The sequence below is a fragment of the Boleophthalmus pectinirostris genome, unplaced genomic scaffold (assembly GCF_026225935.1).
Source record: "Boleophthalmus pectinirostris isolate CB_2022bp ecotype Guang Dong unplaced genomic scaffold, ASM2622593v1 HiC_scaffold_12, whole genome shotgun sequence".
NCBI classification, from domain to species: domain Eukaryota; kingdom Metazoa; phylum Chordata; class Actinopteri; order Gobiiformes; family Gobiidae; genus Boleophthalmus; species Boleophthalmus pectinirostris.
Window position 1 is genome coordinate 34400330 of NW_026571018.1, and position 21068 is coordinate 34421397.

At 40.4% G+C, this 21068-nt stretch overlaps 1 protein-coding gene across 1 annotated transcript in view; it reads right to left on the bottom strand.

Annotated features, from left to right (window-relative positions):
• Window positions 1-21068, bottom strand: part of stk10 (serine/threonine kinase 10) — a 133002-nt gene extending 111934 nt beyond the window's left edge. Inside the window, exon 1 of the mRNA XM_055148898.1 lies at window positions 20417-21068. Within this exon, the coding sequence (XP_055004873.1) occupies window positions 20417-20572 (156 nt within the window). The 5' untranslated portion in view covers window positions 20573-21068. The remainder of the gene's footprint in view (window positions 1-20416) is intronic.

A 21068-nucleotide genomic window follows, 5' to 3' on the forward strand; every position in this document is an offset into this window, starting at 1 on the left:
TGCAGTGAGCTTTTGATTTGATATGATTCAGTACGATAAGTTTCAAATCGATTTGACCTAGTTAAAAAAAATAAAGGCTAAATCATGTCTGTGACACTAAAAGTCTTTGTTAAACCACTTCTTGTGCAAAGTTTATATGAAAAACACCCATTTTAAACATCTAAACCAGGGGTGTCAAACTCATTTTGGTCCGGGGGCCGTATCCAACCTACTTTGATCACAAAGGGGCCGGATCAGAAAACTCATGGCATATAAACCCCAAAAATAACAATAAGTTCAAATAATTATGCAGAGAAACGCAAATCTATTACTGAAATCTTGAACTCTTTCTTAGTCCATTTCTCGTAAAATTCTGCACTCGGCTCCACTTTTCTCATTTTTGACATTTTGCTGATGAGGGTGTCACGGTCAACAGTCAAAACGATCGTCCTTTAAGAGCATTTGGAAAGAGACAAGTCTTCATTTGTGCTGCTCTGGTGGGGCCACGTACAGAGGGGCTGGAGACGCTGCTCTGCTAAGCACCGCAGAAAATTACCAATATTTTAATAGAAAATATAATTCAAATATTTTAATAGAAAATCAGCCGAGGGTCGGATCAAAGGTCTTGGCCGGATGACACCCCTGATCCAAAAAACGTCAAATGTGTTCCTCAAAACAAGCAACAAAACTGTAGCACTGTAACAAAATATACATCAATATTTCAATATTTTTGCACACCCTTGGTCATACTGTGGAACATTCTAAGCAAAGTGAGGACATATGAATAGAAACAAACAGGTGACAGACCCTGATCTAAAAGTTACACAATGCACTATGAATTCAATGGTGCTCTTTATCCCCACTGTATATCTTTAATATCTAATATGTCAAAAAGACATTTAAACCTGGCTCTTTTTATGTTTCTGTTTCGAATGTCTCAAAAACTGTACATTTTGTGACATTTTACTCATAAACTGCATTATTTTTATACTAAAAATATATATATATGATGAAAACATGTATTTTTTTCCTTGCATTCTCTAAGTAAACTACAGAAGAAGTTTCAAATGATATATTTTGAAGTGAACTTATAATGACACATGTTCAGAAACAGTACTAAACCTGAGCTGACTTTGGGCTGCTGTGGCTGTAGGTCTAAATAAATCTGTCTTAACACTGTGATTAAAGCCTCACACGAAAGGATGTGGAAACCACTTCAAGTAAAAGAAGTGAAACAGAAGCTGCCAGTCGGTCAGGTACAGGTCACTATTACAGTCGGCATTTTAACAGGGAATTAACTTAACAAGTGAAATTATAATGGAAACACCAACTGAAGCAGAAGATCCTTAACAGTTCTTCCAACACAAAACCACGAGGAGCAGACTTTGAACTTCTCCTCCACTCTTTTATGAGCTCATATCAAAAGGTCTCTGTGCACTTACTTCAGCGTTTTTCACACCACAAAGCTGCTACTGGAAACATGAGAATTTTCCATCCTCTTTTTGGCCTCATTAACTCAACCACAACACTTACTAAAGAACAATGATGCAGTTACTGCTCTAACACCTGCTACAAATTGCCATGAAACTGAAAAATGCAAATCACACCTCTACAGCGGCAATTCACAAAAGATTCCTGATCACCAAAAGAAACTCTGTGCATGTGTAGGTGACTAAAAGGAGGCGTCAAATGTCACTGATGCAGCCATATTTGACCTAAAGCTGCCTGGCAAGACAAGAAAAGAAGCCCACTGGTAGGAAATTGTGTATTTGTATTCAAAACGACAGACGGTTTATTCTCAGATTTCCCTCAAACTCAATTTTTCTGCTTTTGTCCATAGAATAAAGCTCTACAACAAATAAAACAATCAGATAATTATTGGACTAATACATTCTGATTGACTAAGACCATCAATCAATTAATCAACTAGCCCTTATAGCCCTTCAAGCCTCTAGTTCATTGACACTTTGCAGCCGATTTCATCAACATTCCCTGGGGTGTGATACTAACTAAAGGCAGTACTCTCTCAGAAACTCGACTAGACTTTAAACTGAGCTTTATTTTAACTCATTCTGACCAGAAAGAGCTGATTTAATTGGAACTACAACAATTGGCAAGATTTGTTGACAGGCCCATGAACATGTTGACAGCATATTGATCACAGTCTCTGGAAATGTGTTTTCTTAAATCAATTTTGTATTTTATTTGGAGTTTTCAGACAATTTTTTGACAGTGCAAATGTGCACATTGTGTCTCCATGGTAACTGCTGAACACTCCACCGTAGAGGTCCATGTAGAACACTCCCAAAATTATGTAACTGCAAAGTATCAGTATTTCAGTTCACTTCTTTTTTTTCATAACTTTGTTTTTAGAAAGCATTTCAAAACGCACAAACAACAGCAATAGAAATTAGAACAACAAAGTAAAAGTCTGCAGTTACATGTATTTGGTAATGACACTTTAAAGGGACAGTTCAGAATTTTGGACATAGTGCCTCATTTCCTTGTGAGCCAGAGTGTTGGAGACGTGTGGAGACACTTTTTGAAATATTCCATCCAGTCCTTGTATTTGCAGAGGTCGCTGGTGCTAGGCTAGTGCATGTCAATGGCCATAGTTATCCTGCCACTAAAAACAGTCTTACCCACTCCACAAAACACCCGAAACAAATCTATTATTCCACCAGACTGTCCATGTGAATGTCTGTGTTGATAGAATAATTTTAGAAGTACCGTATTTTCCGGGCTATTGGGCGCTCTGGATTATAAGGCGCACTGTCATTAAATGGTCTATTTTTGAACTTTTTTCACAAATAAACCTCACCGGACTTTAAACAAAAACACAACAGTTGGATGGGTCAGTGGGACTTTGTTTGTGGCGTTCACGGTGATTCTGGGCTTTGTTCAGTTGTGGCGTGTAGGGAGGGTGCTGTCTGGGACCGCTGGATTGTCGGCGTGTTCGCAGTGACTCAGTTGTGTCTAGAAGTGGCACATTGCACTCGCTTTTTCGGTTCGTTCCTCCGTTCCGTTTCTCGTCGGCGTGGAGTGACGAGTGTGTCTGTGGGTGTTTTTCGCTGCACGGTCGCTGTCTGATCCGTGTGTGTTTGTGTGTTCAGCGGGTGGTGCTGGCTTTGTAGTTTACTGAAGTCGTGCTGGGACACCCGAGTGGATTCGTGTATAGGGCGCTCTGGATTGTGGGGCGCGCTGTCGTTTTTCGATGGAGTTAGAGGCTTAGGAGCGCGTCTAATAGCCCGGAAAATACGGTAAAACCAACCTTGTATTTGAAGGATTTGTGTCTGAGCAGCAGCAGCGAGTTGTACTTCCTGATAGAAAGCTCGGCAGCGGTGGACTGATATATGAGAAAATAGTCCCTCAACATGCGACGACTCATGCGATGCAAGGTTAGTTTTATTTCAAACATTATTCTATCAACACAGACATTCACATGAACAGTCTGGTGTAATAATAGATTTGTTTCGGGTGTTTTGTGGAGTGGGTAAGACTGTTTTTAGTGGCAGGCTAACTATGGCCATTGACATGCACTAGCCTAGCACCAGCGACCTCTGCAAATATAAGGACTGGATGGAATATTTCAAAAAGTGTCTCCACACGTCTCCAACACTCTGGCTCACTAGGAAATGAGGTCCTATGTCAAAAATTCTGAAGTGTCCCTTTAATGTACCATGTTATTTTAGTGGTGTAATTTGTCTCTTGTTGTCATTTTTGCTACTTATTTAGAATTTAATATTACCGTTTATATTTTTACTCTTTGTTATTATGTTATATTGTGATGTGTGAGCTACTGTGTCCAAAAAATTTCCCTTGTGGATCAATAAAATTTGTCTATGTTAAGTAATATTTTAGTCGCTTTATTTGAAAACGTATTTAGTATCACAAAAAAATAAAAAAAGCAGCGGTTGTTATGTCTTGTTGTGTCTGGAAACAGCCGACTACCTCATCTCCTTCACACTCTTGTTTACTCGGAAACAAGCGCCAACAAGCTTTTACACACATCACAAACACAACACACATCAGAGCAGTGAGCCGTCCTTCTGTTATGACCAAACTTTGACAAGAAGTGACTCGGGTCTTTTCTGGAGAACTCGCCTCTTGAATCATTGTCCTAACATTTCCGCAGCGTGAGCCATTCCCAGACACACGGGCATTAAGTATGGCTCAGTGTTCTCGTGGGTTCAGAGGTCTGTAATGATACCCTGCCCGAGTGACACAGTAAACCTGAGAATGTAAACAACAGGCATTTAGAGCTCCTATAGGGACGGTACGAGCGGATGCGTCTCAAGATTAAGGGGATTTTTTTTTATATATTGGCATCGGAAGAAATACACAGATATAACAAAGCAATATTTTTCTTCTATGTCTAGTCAAAATAAATGAGCGACGAAACCAAATCAACCTGAAAATCTGGAAATACATTTTTTCAGCCTTACAAAAGTTAAAAACTAAACTGTGAACTTTAAAAAAAATATAGCTTTAAGCATTTTTCCAATATGAACTGATATAAGAGAAGACTGAAAACAACGTAATTTCCTTTAAACCAAAATAAGACAAAACTGATCCAAATTTGTTATGGAGCTGTTATGTTATTCCACAAGTAACTGCAGAACAACTCTGTATAAATAAAAAGGTTAAAATGCTCATATATGCTCATCCAGGATATCGACTGAACCGATATTTGGAAGCCGATATCCATTTTTTTCAGTGTTATGAAAAAAATCATCATCAAGATTATTTTGGTCAATATTGAAATCCCGATTATTCAAACGATTATTTTTAGTTACACTTGCATTTGTTCAGCATTTCTCTCTCTCAAAAAATAAATAAATAAATAAACAGTTTGTTATTGATCATTTACACAAAACTTTCAAATTGAAAATAAATATAGGCTACAAATATCAACCTTTGAGCAGTTTTGCGATGTATAAAACATAAAATGAATAGACTTTGAACATGAAATAAGGCAGAAAAACATACATTTAAATCCAAAATAAACTATATATCCAGCTGTTCTACAATCTCTAGATTTAAAAAATTAAATAAATATACTTATTTATATAAAAAATATCCCAAAATAAACTCATTTAGCTCGATTATATGAGTTTGGAGATCGCTTGACACACAAATTGAAATCACGATCAAAATTCGTTTAATTGCGCAGACTTAATATCTGATACCAATATCGGATCGGTACATCCTTAGTTTGAAATAATGATACTGAAACATACCGATTATTTGTCAAATATTAGACACTGATATCAGCTGAAATACCAGACTGGACCACCCCTAATCAGAAAGTAAAGTATGCAGACATTATACACATGTAACCAAAGGGGTATTGATATACAGTATAGTTAATAAAGCTTCACTTGTTTGAGGTCATAAAAATAGTTCAACTTTCCATTAAAAGGACATCGGATATGAGCGCGCCCACCACCATCAATTATGCAGCAGTTGTGATATTATCAACAGCAGCAAAGTCACCAGGGTAGATGGGGTCCTTCAGGTGTGACGGACCACAGGCCAAACTTTAAAAAACATTTCCTTATTATCTTGGGTTGTGCACAGCATCTGACCACCAATAAAAGAACCAAAGTTAAAGAGCTTTGCTTTGTCTGGAATGTTTCACAGTATGGCATTAAACCTTTCTATCTTCATGGAGACCAAACCAGACCAAGTTACAGGTCAGATCTGTGGAGAGGAGACCCCGCTCACAGTCAGAATGTCAGTTTTTCTAGGTATTTTTGAGCTCTAAAACCACCTGTAATTGAATAAACGTAAGGTGCAGCTGTTTAATGTTATACTGTGGAACATTCCAGACGCACCAGTGACATTTCCATTAAAACAAGCAGGTGAAGGACCCCAACTGAAAAGGTAATTAATGCACTTTTAAGCAAATTTTGTCTCGTCTGAGGCTGTGTTTATATGATGAGTCTGAACAGAAGACGCAAAAGTGGCGTCGCGTCTTCACTTTTTATTCCGCATTTAGACGAGCGTTTTCGGGAGGAAATCTGCATGCATACGTTGATAAAAAAAAGTGTGAAGAATTCGATTGGGTTTGCTTGCCAGGCGGCTCGGCGGCGACACGAGGTGGTGATGTGTGACATAAATGTGTACGTGACGTGAGCAGATCTGACCTGAGTTTTGCGTCTTGGGCAGCGTAGACGGAAACACTACGGCGCAGCGTATTCAACTTTTCCACTCTGGAGGGTGGTTTCAGATTTTTGCGTTTTTAAGCCCCCAAAACGCCGTCAGCGTCTAAACGAAAGCCACTTCTGATAAAATATTTTGGAGTTTTTACCCGCAAACATTCTCGTGTAAACAGGCCCTAAGTATAAATATATTCTTTAAGCAGCTCTTGAGGTCAAAATAAGTTTGCAGTTTACTGTCTGCATCTAATTATAAAGAGAAAAGTGTGGTTTGCATGCTAGTTGTTGCATTACCGTGACATCAAAACTCCGCTCTGGCTTCTGAAATACGTGACAAAAGCTCTTATAAACTCGTCTAGGTGAATAATTCGGATGGTCGGAATGCGTAAGGTAAGTTTGGAATAACTCTGAACCGCCGCAAACTGCTTCAAATTAAAAACCAACTCTGCTTTTCACATTTTTAACAATCGTAAAAACCCGATACAGCCGCTTCAACGCCCCGTCAAACTGCAGCAGTCTGGGACCATTCAGAAAAAACGAGTGGATAATTTGCCCAGAACACTTCCCTTTGGTGACTCGAGTGCGGTTCTTGGCGTTATTAATAGGCGCGCTTAGTCCACTAGACCGAGAAACCCACTTCAACCAAAACTGGACGCATCATTTCATCTCCGCTGACAAAAGTGTGGAGGTTTTAAGTCTGCTCCTTCACTCCCACCTTCTGCACCCTCACTCAGCTCGATTCAACCTGATCCATGTCTCCTGGAAAAAAAAGGGGTTTAATGACGGAAAGCTGCGCAAGATTTCGGCAGTTTCTCCTCCACACACACACACACACACACACACACACACACACACACACACACACAGACGCACACGGAGCCAGAGTAAAAAGGAGTGCTCTCTTGTGAAGCTCAAGTCCCTCCGTTTCCTGTGCCGGCTGTTCATTCTCTCCCACTTGGTCGCTTCCTCCAGCCTTCTCCATTCCTCTGTCTGTCTCTCTTCTCTACCTCTTCTCGCTCTCTTTTTCCTTCTCTCTTTCTCTGTTCTTGCCCTCTCTCCATCTCTGAGTCTCTTCTTCTGGCTCTCTCTCTCTTTGCGTCTCCATTTCTCACTCTCTGCCCCTCTTTTTCCAGCTCTTTCTCCCTCTCTCCGTCTCTCCCAGTCTCTCATCTCCGTGGCTCCCTCTCTCAGTCGCTCCCTTCACCGTCTCTCCATCTCTTCCTCTCTCATCTTTCGTCCTCTCTTTCTCTGTCCCTCTCTTCTTGCTCACTCTTTATCCCTCTTTATCCAGCTCTTTCTCCCTCTCTCCGTCTCTCTGTCGCTCCCGCTCTCCATCTCTCCGTCTCACCATCTCTCCCTCTCTTCCTGCTCTCTCTTTGCCTCTCTTTTCTCACTCTTTCCCTCTTTTCCCACTCTTCCAGTTGCTCCCTCTCTGTCATTCTCTCTCTCAATTTCTCCCTCTCTTTGCTTCTCTTTCTCGCTCTCTCCCCCTCTTTTTACTCCCTCTCTTTTGCTCGCTCTCTCCATCTCTTCTTGCTCTCTCGCTTTGCCTCTCTTCTTGCTCTCAGTCCCTCTTTTTCTTGCTTTTTCTCCCTCTCTCCGTCTCTCTCACTCTCTCAGTCGCTCCCTCTTTGTCCCTCCATCTCACCCTCTCATCTTTTGCTCTCTCTCTTTGCCCCTTTTCTCGCTCTCTTTCTCCCTCTCTCCATCTCTTCCTCTCTTCATCTATCCCACTCCATCACTCCATCTCTTCCTCTCTCCATCTCTCCGTCTCCCTCTGTCCACGTCTCTTCCTCTCTGTCTCTCTCTCTCTCTCCCTCTCTCCATCTCTCCCTCTCATCTTGCTCTCTCTCTTTGCCTCTTTTCTCGCTCTCTTTCTCCCTCTCTCCGTCTCTACATCTCTCCCTCTCTCCGTCTCTTCCTCTCTTCATCTATCCCACTCCATCACTCCATCTCTTCCTCTCTCCATCTCTCTGTCTCCCTCTCTGTCCACGTCTCTTCCTCTCTGTCTCCCTCTCTGCATCTCTCCCTCTCTCTCCCTCACTCCATCTCACCCTCTCATCTTACTCTCTCCTCTTTGCTCTCTCCGTCTCTACATCTCTCCCTCTCTCCGTCTCTACATCTCTCCCTCTCTCCATCTCTCCATCTCTCCCTCACTCCATCTCACCCTCTCATCTTGCTCTTTGTCTCTTTTCTCACTCTCTTTCTCCCTCTCTCCGTCTCTTCCTCTCTTCATCTATCCCACTCCATCACTCCATCTCTTCCTCTCTCCACCTCTCTGTCTCCCTCTCTATCCACGTCTCTCCCTCTCTCTCCCTCACTCCATCTCTCCCTCTCTCTCTCACTCCATCTCTCCCTCTCTCCCTCACTCCATCTCACCCTCTCATCTTGCTCTCTTTGCCTCTCCTCTCGCTCTCTTTCTCCCTCTCTCCGTCTCTACCTCTCTTCATCTATCCCACTCCATCACTCCATCTCTTCCTCTCTCCATCTCTCCGTCTCCCTCTCTGCATCTCTCCCTCTCTCTCCCTCACTCCATCTCTCCCCCTCAGTCCATCTCACCCTCTCATCTTGCCCTCTCTCTTTGCCTCTTTTCTCGCTCTCCTTCTCCCTCTCTCCATCTCTACGTCTCTTCCTCTCTTCATCTATCCCACTCCATCTCTTCCTCTCTCCATCTCTCCGTCTCCCTCTCTGTCCACGTCTCTTCCTCTTTTGCGCTCAGTCCCTTTCTCCCTCTCTGTCTCTACGTCTTTTCCTCTCCCCTCACTCCATCTCTCCATCTCTCCATTGACAGTGTGACAGATGCAGGTGTGGAGCTGCTCTCTTTCAGCCCAACAGTATATCAGTCTTTCTGTAGTTACCGGTTTTTTCTTCTCTGCAACCCTGCGTTCTGACTGTGAGCGGGGTCGCCTCTCCACAGACCTGACCTGTAACCGTATCTCCACGAAGATAGAAAAGTTTAACTCCAACAAACCAACAGCATCTCCGTGAAGAAAACCGTTCAACACTTTTATATCTTTAACCTCCAAATGTTTCAAACCGTGACTTCGACCGCGCTAAAACCTTGCACTTTTATTACCCATAATCCTCGGGGGCGCAAGCTATTCTTCCATAAAGCTCGATCACACCACAAGCACAAGTCCAAATGGTCAGATGGCCCTCACGAGCCTCCTCCCCTCATCCCCTCGCTCTGTCCTGCAGCCGTTTAAAGCTCGACTCTCATTAACAGCGCGGATACTGATCTGGCCCGGACTCACATGCTCCTTCTGCTCAAAAGGTACATTATAAGTCCATTTACGTAACTCTCCTTCGACCTGCGCTTATATAACAAGTCGTCTTCTCTATCTGACCAGGAGCCGCCCTTACAAGGAGAGAGCCGCACAGAAGCTTCAAAGTTCACAAAGTCACCGTAAAGACACTCGTAAACGTCACTTTGAAGTTTTGAACAGTGAGCGATTCACATGAACCTTTTGAGTAAACTGGACTTTTGACTTGTCATAAGGGAGTTTTGTCACCTGCTTTTTTTTCTCTGGATTGTTTTTATACCAAGAATGTTCCACAGTGTGACATTAAACACTTCTGCCTTACATTTATTCAATTACAGGTGGTTTTACGGCTCAAAATATTAAGAAAAACAAGGTATTGCGGCTGTGAGCGGGGTCGCCTCTCCACAGATCTGAGCTGTATCTTGGTCTGGTTTGGTCTCCACAAAGACGGAAAGGTTTAATGCCATACTGGTGAAACATTCCAGACAAAAAGAAAGCAGTAACATCTCCATGGAGAAAAGCATTTGCCAGACCCTCCAACAGAAAAGTGACACAATGCACCTTTAAGAGTAACTGAACACTAAATTAATTAATTAAAGAAAAAAGAAAAAAACTTAGTACATTTATTGTATTGGGGTGTAAGAATAATCGTAATCTGATCTAAATCACAATTTGAATATTGGCGCAATTAGCAAATGAAATCGAATTAGCTAATTGACCTCAAATATGAACTTTGAACAAAATCCTATTATCACAAACACAAACCACGAATCTAAATCACAATCGCTGTGCTTTTATGAGCAATGATGGGAAGAATACCTGAATTAAAATTATTAATAATATTTTGTAACATATTCTGATAAATGCTTCTATTGAAGTACTGTATCTGTACCTGTACCGGAATACAGAAAAAATTGTATTCAGAATACATATTCTTGGTACATGTATTCAGTTACTTCCTGACACAGTTCATGAATAATTATATTAATAATTTATTAATATAATAATTAATTACTGTATTTTTCAGACTATAGGTCATGCTTTTTGTCATGGTTTGGCCGTTTCCTGCGACTTCTGCTCTGGTGCGACTTATATATTAAAATATTCACACTGACAGTCGTGAGGCTCTAGTCTTGTGTGTCAGTATCTGCTGCTCCTGTTCTGTACCAAAAAAGTGAGCACAGTGGGACGTAGTCAAGGCAGCCGCCTTAACTAAAAAGCGCTGCAGGAAACACTGCTGGTAGTGTCAGTCAATCGCACCATTACTTCTGTACCACTGAACATTTATAATTTAAGTGACTTCAGTGACACCGAAACCATCCTGTCGGGATTCAGAAAGGCCGGGCCGGAATAATTCTAACTGGAACTGATGCTGAGTCTTTTTCCAGTGATTTATTGCAATTGCAAAAAGAGGTTGAAATGGTACAAAAGTAAGAACTGAACAGACAGAGGTAAAAAAAAAAGATAAAAGACCAAACACAAGTCCAAGCTCTGCCAAAACTACCTCAGGAAAAAAGAACAAGATGGTAAAGTTTGAAAACATGAAGTGTCCAGTACAGTGTCCAGACTTAAACCATATTGAGCTGGTTTGGGATGAAATAGACAGAAGAGTGAAGCGCAAACTTCTGCAACAGACTTGGAAAGAACTTTCTGAACGATATTTGATTTTTATTGTATTCAAAAGTTCACAATAAGTTTTGGTCTATAAATTGATTCCATGATTTTTAGATTGCAATGACAGAATAAACTGAATAATTTTCAGCCAAAAACTGGAAAAAGTGTGTCCTAAAACTTTTGATCGGCAGTGTAAATGCGGGCAGAGTTGGAGTTGTGTTGCCAAAAGCTTTCCTCGCAAATGTAAAGTACTAAAGCTCAAAAGTCAAAACTAATACGCCAGAAACCACTGAAAAACAGTACAGTCCATTGGCTCGAGCATCACTTCTTCCACTACTGCAATGCGCACGTATGAATGCTCTCCACTGTACCGGAGCCGGCCTGGACACTGGGGCTGTGTGCGGCCGCAGGAGAGGAGGAGGAGGAGGGGGAGGACGGGGAGGAAGAGAGATGGACACAAGTGAAAGAGTGTCCTATGTTTTTAAAGGCAAACTTCTGTCCGACTCATGGCTGGACCGAGCGGGGATGGGCAGGGCCTGGGTGGGCGACTTCCTAATCCCAAATACTGTGGGTGCTTTTGTAGAGAGCGCAACAGATGTAAACAACTTCTATTGATCCTCTGCAGCCGATGCGTGATGTTAACTGTAGGCACTGCTCTGACCCGCTGAGGTTAGGCTTGACTTTAGACTTTAATCTGATCTTTATTTTAACATAATCTGACCAGAAAAAAGATGAACAGATGAGATGATTTGTGCTGTTACAAGTAGAGCCCGACCGATATATCGGTTGGCCGATATTATCGGCTGATATGGGCAACTTTAGGCATATCGGCTATCGGCCGATATGCTTGCTGATATGGGCTGATATTTCACGTGGGCATGTTATACCTCGTTATAAAGCTTAGACTCTCTACATTCTGTTCATTTAATCCAATTTACAGACAGATAAATGTCCTAATATGTGGCTCCACATCAGTATTTATCTACGGAGTCATTTGTCTGTGTGTGTCCGTACTGTCCCTGAACACACCACAGAGTCGCGTCACTCACGTGTGTTTGTTTACACCTGCAGACACAGATCCAAACACTGAGATTATATTCTTTTTACGGACAATCGGTTTGAGTCTGGATTAAAAGGACATTTATTAGTGCAGATTTGTGATGTGAGGAGGAGCCTGTATGAGCGGTGAGTGTTGGAAATATGTCGACTCTGAAGCTAGTTTTTGTCATTTGTTATGGGTTAGCTGCTGTAGCTCCCGCACATAAACAGACTGTTTTCTATTGGTCTGTTCTAAAGTGACTATATTGGCCGTATATTTGCTACTGGACCTGCACTGATATGTAAATGAGCTGTGAACAGACGTGTGAATTATGACATTTGCGCATATAATTAATTACCGCGGCGCGCACGTATTTACGGCTAAAGGCTAATAGCGCTACTTTCTTTACTAGTTATGGGTCCGTCGTGAACGAAATGACTCTTAGAACCGGCTCTTTGAAGGGAACGACGGGAGCCTGATCCTTATTGGGAGCCGTGTTTTCTCTTTTTCTCACTTTTTTTCTCTTCACGCCGCGTGATTCGTGGTTTGACAGCGGCAGCGGCTCAAAACGAAACTTTGAGAAATTTGCGTGTACGTAGGATTAAAAAAAATAAAAATTAAAAAAACGAGCATATTTGACTGTAGTTTAGCATAAAATAAATAAGTCCCAGTTTAGTCCTTTTTCAGTCCTGGTTTAGACCTGGTTCAGTCCTGATTCAGTCCTGCTTTAGACGTGCTTTAGTCCTGCTTGCAACAAAACAATCTGAAGAGCCACTTGGGAGCCAAAAGAACCAGCAGCTTTTAGTGAGCCGAGCCAAAAGAGCCGGTTCTCTAAAAAGAACTGGAATACCCATCACTAGTGTCTAGAATGTGATGCAAAAATGCCATTAAGCCAACCTACTGTCTGTAAATATGATGTAAAGAGGCAGAATAACAATAAATGTTGCCTAAATAAACCCAATTTAAAATCCACCAGAGCCAAACCTAAGTTTTTTAAACAATTCAACATTTACAGTGAATTTTTACATCACTAAATATATCGGCGATTATATCGGCAGCTCCAACCCCCATTATATCGGTTTCATATCGGCCACAGCAAAATCCATATCGGTCGGGCTCTAGTTACAAGTCTCTATCACATGTAATTAGAATCACAAGCTTTCTAAACAGGACCATAAATGTTCATATCAATCACAGGCTCCTGAAAATGTTTTGTTGTTGTTGTTTAAATCCATTTTGTACTTTTTCTTGAGTTTTTAGACCAACTTAGACTACGTTTATACGACGATGGTTTGAACTGAAGACGCAAAAGTGGCGTTGCGTCTTCGCTTTTTATTCCGCGTTCAGACAAGTGTTTTCGGGAGGAAATCTGCGCGCATATAGTGACGCAAAAGTGTGTGGAATATTCGACCGGGTACGCACGCCATCTGACATGTTTGTTTCTGTGTACTGTATGTATGTGACGTAAACGCGTACGTGACGTGAGCAGATCTGACCAGAGTTTTGCGTCTTGGGCAGTGTAGACGGAAACGCAACGGCAGACTGTATTCAACTTTTCCACTCTGAATGGTGGTTTCAAATTTTTGTGTTTTTAAGCCCCAAAAACGCCGTCACCGTCTAAAACTCAGGCTCGGGGGCCAAATTTGGCCCATGATATAATTGTATTTGGCCCGTGAGATCATATGAAGTATGTATTAGAGCTGCCCGCCCACAACAGATAGACTATAAAGACATTATTTATTAAAAATGTTGTTATTATTTTATATTATACTTGTTCTGGATTCAATTTTAAGTAAAACTATTATTAAACATTTATTTTAATAAGAAAAGGTTTAACATTACATATCTCTAAACAAGAGAAAACATGCAGATGTTGTTGAAATTTTTCAATAATATTTAGTTTGGCCCACGACTTCCCATCCTAGTTTTTAATTTTGGAGTCTGTAAATTTGAGTTTGACACCCCTGGTTTAAACGAAAGGCACTTCCGATAAAATGTCATTTTGTCGTTTTTACCCGCAAGCGTTCTCGTGTAAACAGGCCCTTCAACCTTTTTGCGAATGTGTGCATTGTGTCACCATGGTAACTGCTGAATATTTTATCATACAGACACATGCAGAACACTCCCAGCGTGACGTCACTGCAGAGTATCAATACGTGGTTAAAGAGATCATATAGTTCTGTAGAGAGGTTGGCGGGTTATTGGATTAAAGTGTGTCTTGCATGTCCCAAGGCCGGAAACACAAAAGGATATTTATCATATGGCCTAATGCTTAATAAGTACTGCTTAAGCTAACGCGTTTAATAACTACAATTACTGTGGAAGTAGGTCAAAGCCCAAAGATCCTCTTCAAGCCAACTAATAGACTGGGTGTGACTGTCGTGGACATTTTAATCATAATAATAACAGATACACGCTAAGCTACTTGTTATTTATCTATAGTCAAGTTTATGTTGGTGTAGTCCTTCAGTCAGCTGGGCGTGTTCCACTGACAGGAAGATTTAAAGGAAAAATGTCATCTATCTAATCTAACAGCAAAACAATGTGAACCGGTTTAAAAGATTATGGTGAAGTATGGTAAAGTTTCACAGTACCAGACTGGGGTTTTCAAAAAGGAGAACAGCTGGTGATGTTTGTAGTTTGAAACCAGTGATTTCTGTTCGTGTTTGAATTTAATATTACAAATGTGTGATATTGTGTGGATCAGGGGGTCTGGGGTCCTCTCAGGGGTCTTCTGGACAATTTATATGGTAAATAGTAAATAATAGGGGTGAGTACATATGTTTGGTATCACATGAAAGGTCTTCTTCTGATCTTTCAAGAAAAAATTATTCAATTTTTTTTTTTTTTTTATCACTACCCACATGCCGTAAATTACATGTGAAAATCGGACCATGTTGGACCACCTATTTAAAATTTTCAACATTTGGTGATTTTTTTTTTTTTGTGTGTGTGATTTTTTTTTTTTTTATTTTGCATATCTTGATTCTCAAAAACATTTAAGGATCTACTACAGCTACAAGTAGGTTTAAAAAGGGGCTAAAAATGGTAGGCCATGGAAATGAACTTTTTTTTTTTTTTTTTTCATTTTTAAGTTCATATAAAATGAAAATGAGTTGAGATACCAAACTTTCGACAGATTTTGTAGGAGTACAAGCCTACAAAATTTTTGCCCTCTATGTGTGATACTTACGGAGATATCGACCTGTGAAAACAGACAAGAAAAAATGATGCACATTTTGGGCCCGTAAATTGATACATCCTCCCCTCACTAAATGAGCTGTAACTTAAAAAGTAATGATCGAAAATCACTAAAATTTCACAGGGTTGGTACATGATAGTAAGGGACCAGCTGGTAATTTTTTCTACATTTTTAAGAAACATGGTGCGTGAGATTTTCTGGAAATTTGATGAAATGGCGTGGAATGACCCATTGGCAACTTCTTAATGATACAGTGAGCTGTCGATATGATTCAATACAATATCAATTCAAATAAATTTGATACGGTTAATTAAAAAATAAAGGCTTAATCATGGCTGTGATCCTAAAAGTCTTTGTTAAACCACTTCTTGTAGGAAGTTCAAATGAAACACAAACATTTTAATCATCAAAACAGTGAAAATGTCAAATGTGTCACATAAACAAGTTCCCTTTAAATAATCAAGCAACAAAACTATAGCTCTGAATCAAAATAATTGAGTAAAATATACCAAAAAATACTCTTGGTGATATATATCGATACAGCAGCCCACAATATCGATACTGTATCATCACATTAAACGATACGATATATCGATATTTTTACATTTTTGCACACCCTTATTGGTAAATGGTCACATTTTTATAGAACGCTTTGCCACCTTCAAGGCACTTAAAGCACTTTACAACAAGGAACTACTCAGCCATTCACACACACACATTCACACACCAGTGTACACAGACGCTGAGGGTGAGGTAGTTTAAGTGTCTTGCCCAAGGATACAACAGGCAGCATTCATCTGTAGGAGCTGGAATCACACCAGCCAACCTGTGGGTCAGTGGATCTGACGGCTCAACCAATGATGTTTATGTCAAGAGCAGGATTCAAACCGCCAACCTTCAGATCGACCAACTGAGCTACTGTCCCTCAAAACTGAATTGCATTTTAGAGTTCTGAAAGAGTCAAAATACTGGACATTTTGGGCTCATTTAGAAATTTAGAAGACGTCTGGTAACCCTACAATACGGCATTTAACTTATCAATCTCCATGGAGATGAGAAAGAAAGTGACACCTCCAAGGTTACAGGTCAGATCTATGGAGAGTAGGGATGGGCATTCGATGAAATTTTCTTCATCGATCGTCGAGAGAATTAATCGATCGTCGAGATTATCATCGATTAATCATTAACGTTTTTTATATTAAAATGATCATCATTATTATTACTATCTGCACTACCTAATCTGCATAAATAAATTCAACTTCACGAACAAATAAACCGTAACGACTCTAGAGCCACATCAGCCCGTTTGACATTATAATGTGTTTAATTCAGTTTTGCGCAACTCTCACAGAAACAAAACTTAAAACCACATCGCTAATTTGCAGAAACTAAGCGAAGATAAAACTACAGCTCTTGTGTCGCTGATGTGGTCAACTTTTGTCGGATTAAAAGACATGACTCAGTGGAATACAGGTTAGTGTGACCATATTTGCGTTTGTCAAACCCAGGACACCGTACGGGGGGAGGGAGGTGGGGACTCGTCATTGACATTGCGCGACTCTCACCTGGTAAAGCGTTTTCCCACTGGACACCAAAACATATGTGCTGCTTTGTGCACTGTGCACATGGACTCACACTTGTCCCGAACGCAACGGAAAGCGTGGAATTTCTTGTACAAGTCATCGTTAAATACGCATATGCACTTCGGTACCTTGCAGGCGGATTGACTGACTGACTGTTTGTGTCTCGCTCCTTTTGAGTGCAGAGACACATGTACACACCTGTTTAGTCACACTACGCACAGCAACCTGCATTCGGTTTGTCGATTAAAATTTACGTAATCGATGAAATTCTTAATGATCAATTATCGATTAATCGACTAATCATGCCCATCCCTAGTGGAGAGACAACTATGCTTCTTTTTTTTTTTTTTTTGGCGTATTATGGTTATAGTCTGGATTTCAGTCTTCACCTTTGGACTTTTGCTCATACTGTTATCCGTTTGTGACAAAACATCAGCATAATATTTTAAAGAGCCCATATTATGTTTTTTTCTGACTACGATATAATATTGTTTCCTTCAAGTTACAAATCAGATCTGTGGAGATGCAACTATAGATTATTTTTTGTGGTTATAGTTGGTCTAGTCTGGTGTCTAGTTGATTTGATATGTCACTTTTGATAAGAAGCAAACTAAAGGAGTGTGACGTAAACTACAGAGTTCAGCTCCGGTCAAATGAAACTCACTGAGGCCTGTAGATAAAGGGGCAAATTTAGAGCTTCTACATTAGGACTAGGAACTGATTTACGGACAAACTAGCGAAATAAAAAACACCAGGATCGTGTAGAGCGGGTGAAAACGAATATTTTACGAGAAGGGCAATGTTTTTTTCAATACCAAGTCGAGTCGATGGAGCCAGAAGCGCGCCCATGCACACTTCAAATTTGCAACACGATGACTATTTATGTATATACGGTCTATGTCGTTTCCTTAATTTTGACAATCTGGAAAATGTCATTCACGCTTGGGCAGAGTAACCCGCTGGTATACATTTCTGTGGGCCAACTCCGCTGTCAATCTCCAGGCGACGACTCCACTTACAAATCTGTCTCTCTGGACGGACCGCATATTTCCGAAGTTAGTCACGCGCTCTCAACAATGAAGACTTAAGATGAGGTGACAGAAGACTGGAGCAGCGCACGCCCTTCAAGTGTGGCCAATCATCTACAGACGTGTGAAGATAACAGCAGTGGAATTAGAAGTTATAGCCAGGTCTTCACCTTTGGACATTCGCTCGGTTAATGTCATCCGGGTGTGACAATACAGAAGGATAATGGTTTAAGCTCTGGAAATCAAAGGGTTTTTTTTACACTACAGTGACTGAGCGAAAAACAAACTTTAAAAAGAACTCAAACAAAGATTTTGATTTTTTTTTTTTTTTTTTAATAGTCACGATTTGCTTTGAAAACCGCTTTGCACTCTTGGTATTTCTTGACCTTGACATGGCACAGCTGTGAAGTGAAAACCATTTCAGGAGACTTCATCATTAGGTCTGGTATCATTAAGAAGTATCACGATACTTAGGCCACAATATGATACATATTTCGATACACTGAGCTTTAGATTCGATACAATATATTTCAAATAAATTCGATACTATTCAATAAAAAATAAAAGTTGTGATACCAAAAGTCTTTTTTAAACCACTACTTGTGCAAAGTTCATATGAAACACAAACATTTTAATCGTCAAAACATTGAAAATGTCAAATATGTCGCATAAACGAGTTTCCTTCCTTTATACAAGCAACAAAACTGTAGTACTGTAACAAAATAATTTAGTAAAATATACCAAAAAATACTCTAAGCAATATATCGTGATATCATATTATCAAAAGTCTCACAATAATATCGTGGGCTGTCACAATATATCAAATTACACGTTTCTTTGCTTAAATTCATGGCTTTACAGTAGCAACAGCTTATAAACATTGTGAACTACATATCCCATGATTCATTTGAGTGCAGACAACATAAAAAGATATGTTTTTTACTTGAATTCTTGGTATTATGATGGAAATAATTCACATCAAAATCTTGTCAGGGTATTTTATAAGTATCTTATTTACATTTATATCAGCCTTTCCAAACTACTGCATATATAATATCATCATGAGAGATTTGGACATCGTTACATCCCTTGTGATTGTAATTTCGTGTGAACGGTCCGTCCCTGTGGAGAAGTTCGACTGCAGTGTTCCAAAACATGGCATTAACCTTATCTATCTCTCATACAAGTGACAAACAGGTGACGCAAGCCGAGTTACTGTTCAGACCTGTGGAGAGGCAAGCCCGCTCACAGTATAAATCCAGCAGATAGATAGGGATGTAACGATATACATCTCTCACAGTATGGTATTTACTGGGATATTTTGGAGAAGCTGATATAAAATTGTAGATTTTTTTTTTGTTCACTTTTTTACTTTTAAAATACCCTGACAAGATTTTGGTGTAAATTATTTCCGTCATAATCTCAAGAATTCAAGTAAAAAACCCATTTCTTCATGTTTTCTCTGCTGAAATGAATCTTGGGATATGTAGTTCCCAATGTTTATTAGCTGTTGCAACTATAAAAAATGTATTTAAGCAAAGGAAATTGTAATTCGATATATTGTGATGGGCCACGGTATTACTGAGAGACTTTTGATGATACAATATCACGATATTTTGGTTTTTTTGGTTATTGTTACATCCCTAAAGATAGGTCCATTTAAACCATACTGTGGAACATTCAAAGGAAACCAGTAACGTTTCAATGGAAGTCCACATTTATCCGAAGCACCCACTGTGCCAAAAGTTGTCTCGCTTTTAGTCAGCTGCTTTTGTTCTTATTCTAATCTAATCAACAGATCTAATTCAGCAGATCTTGTGGTGGAGCGTAAGCATAACTTGGTCATGTCTTAAATGCCACACAATAAGAAGAATTAAAACAATGTTGACGTCACGGCTCTTCTTTACCGCATTTCAACTTCATACCAAGCAGCACTTGCAGCACTAAATCAAGAACTTGTGACTCAAATGTTTTATAGGCAGACACAACAAGTCAGGACAAATCCGACTGCACTTTCACTTTTTGGCATTAAAGGGCCCATGTTGCACGATTTTCCGATCAGTTTTATAATGTTTCCTTGTCAAAAACAGGCCTGGAGTTGTGTTTTGTTTCATCTACACATATTGAACACACAAATCCTGCATATTTAGGCTCTGTTGCACCTTGTGATGTCATGCAATACAGTCATGTGGTGCTTTCTTGTGCCTTAAACTCCACGCAGCTTCACTTTATTTGGATCATTTCTGACACGGAATTGCCAATCTCAAGTAAATGAAAAGGTAAAAGGTTGCTGTTGACTTTGAAACGTCGAAAACGTGACATCACAAGGTGGAAGTGTGCATTTTGAGGTTTGGAGACGTAGCCAGATAATAATAACGGGTTACTCAAACGCGTGAATGAAACAAACAACGCAATTCCAGGTATGTTTTCGATGAGGTAAGGTTCTAGCGTGGCTTAAACCTCACGAGGGCTCATTTAGTGCAATTATCGAACCTTTAATCGCGCGTAAATAAACCTCCCTCGTGTCGCTTCCACACGCACACTCACCTTGTAGACTTTACCGAACGCACCGTCACCCAGTTCCCCCACGATGTCCCACTGGTCGTTCGGGTTGATGTCCCTGTGCACGTGTTCGTACTGCTTCGCCTTCTTCTTCATCGTAGTGGGCAGACGAAATATATTATGGAACCTCGAAAGTGCCATTTTTGTATCCAGTCACGAATTACCAAACTTCAGCGGGGAAAAAGAAATAAAATATTCTGGTGTCGATTTGAGTCTTTACGCACGCCGAGACGCGCCTATACGTGCACAATCTTTATCTCCTCGTTTTAGTCTCTACTCCTGCGTCTTCTGGGGAGTCAAAAAAAAAAGGAAAAGTGCGTAAACTAGTTCATTTCACGCCGTCCATGTCACCTGTAGGAGCCCGCGGTTGTCATAGTTCCACTGAGCAGCTGTAGCGCGCTGACCACCTGCCGTTTTGGAGCACGATCCACTTCAGCTGATGCCCGGGCAACTCTCACGTCGTGCGTAAGAAGCCCCACCTTGTTTTTTTTTTTTTTTTTTTTTTTTTTTACCCAGAGGTACGCTCGTTCACTCGTTCGTTGGCTCGTTGGTTCGTTCGCTCTCTCGTCATGGAAATGTAGTTCTTCAAGATGAACGAGCCCATTGAGCGCAGAGGTGTACGGACTCCACATCCGGG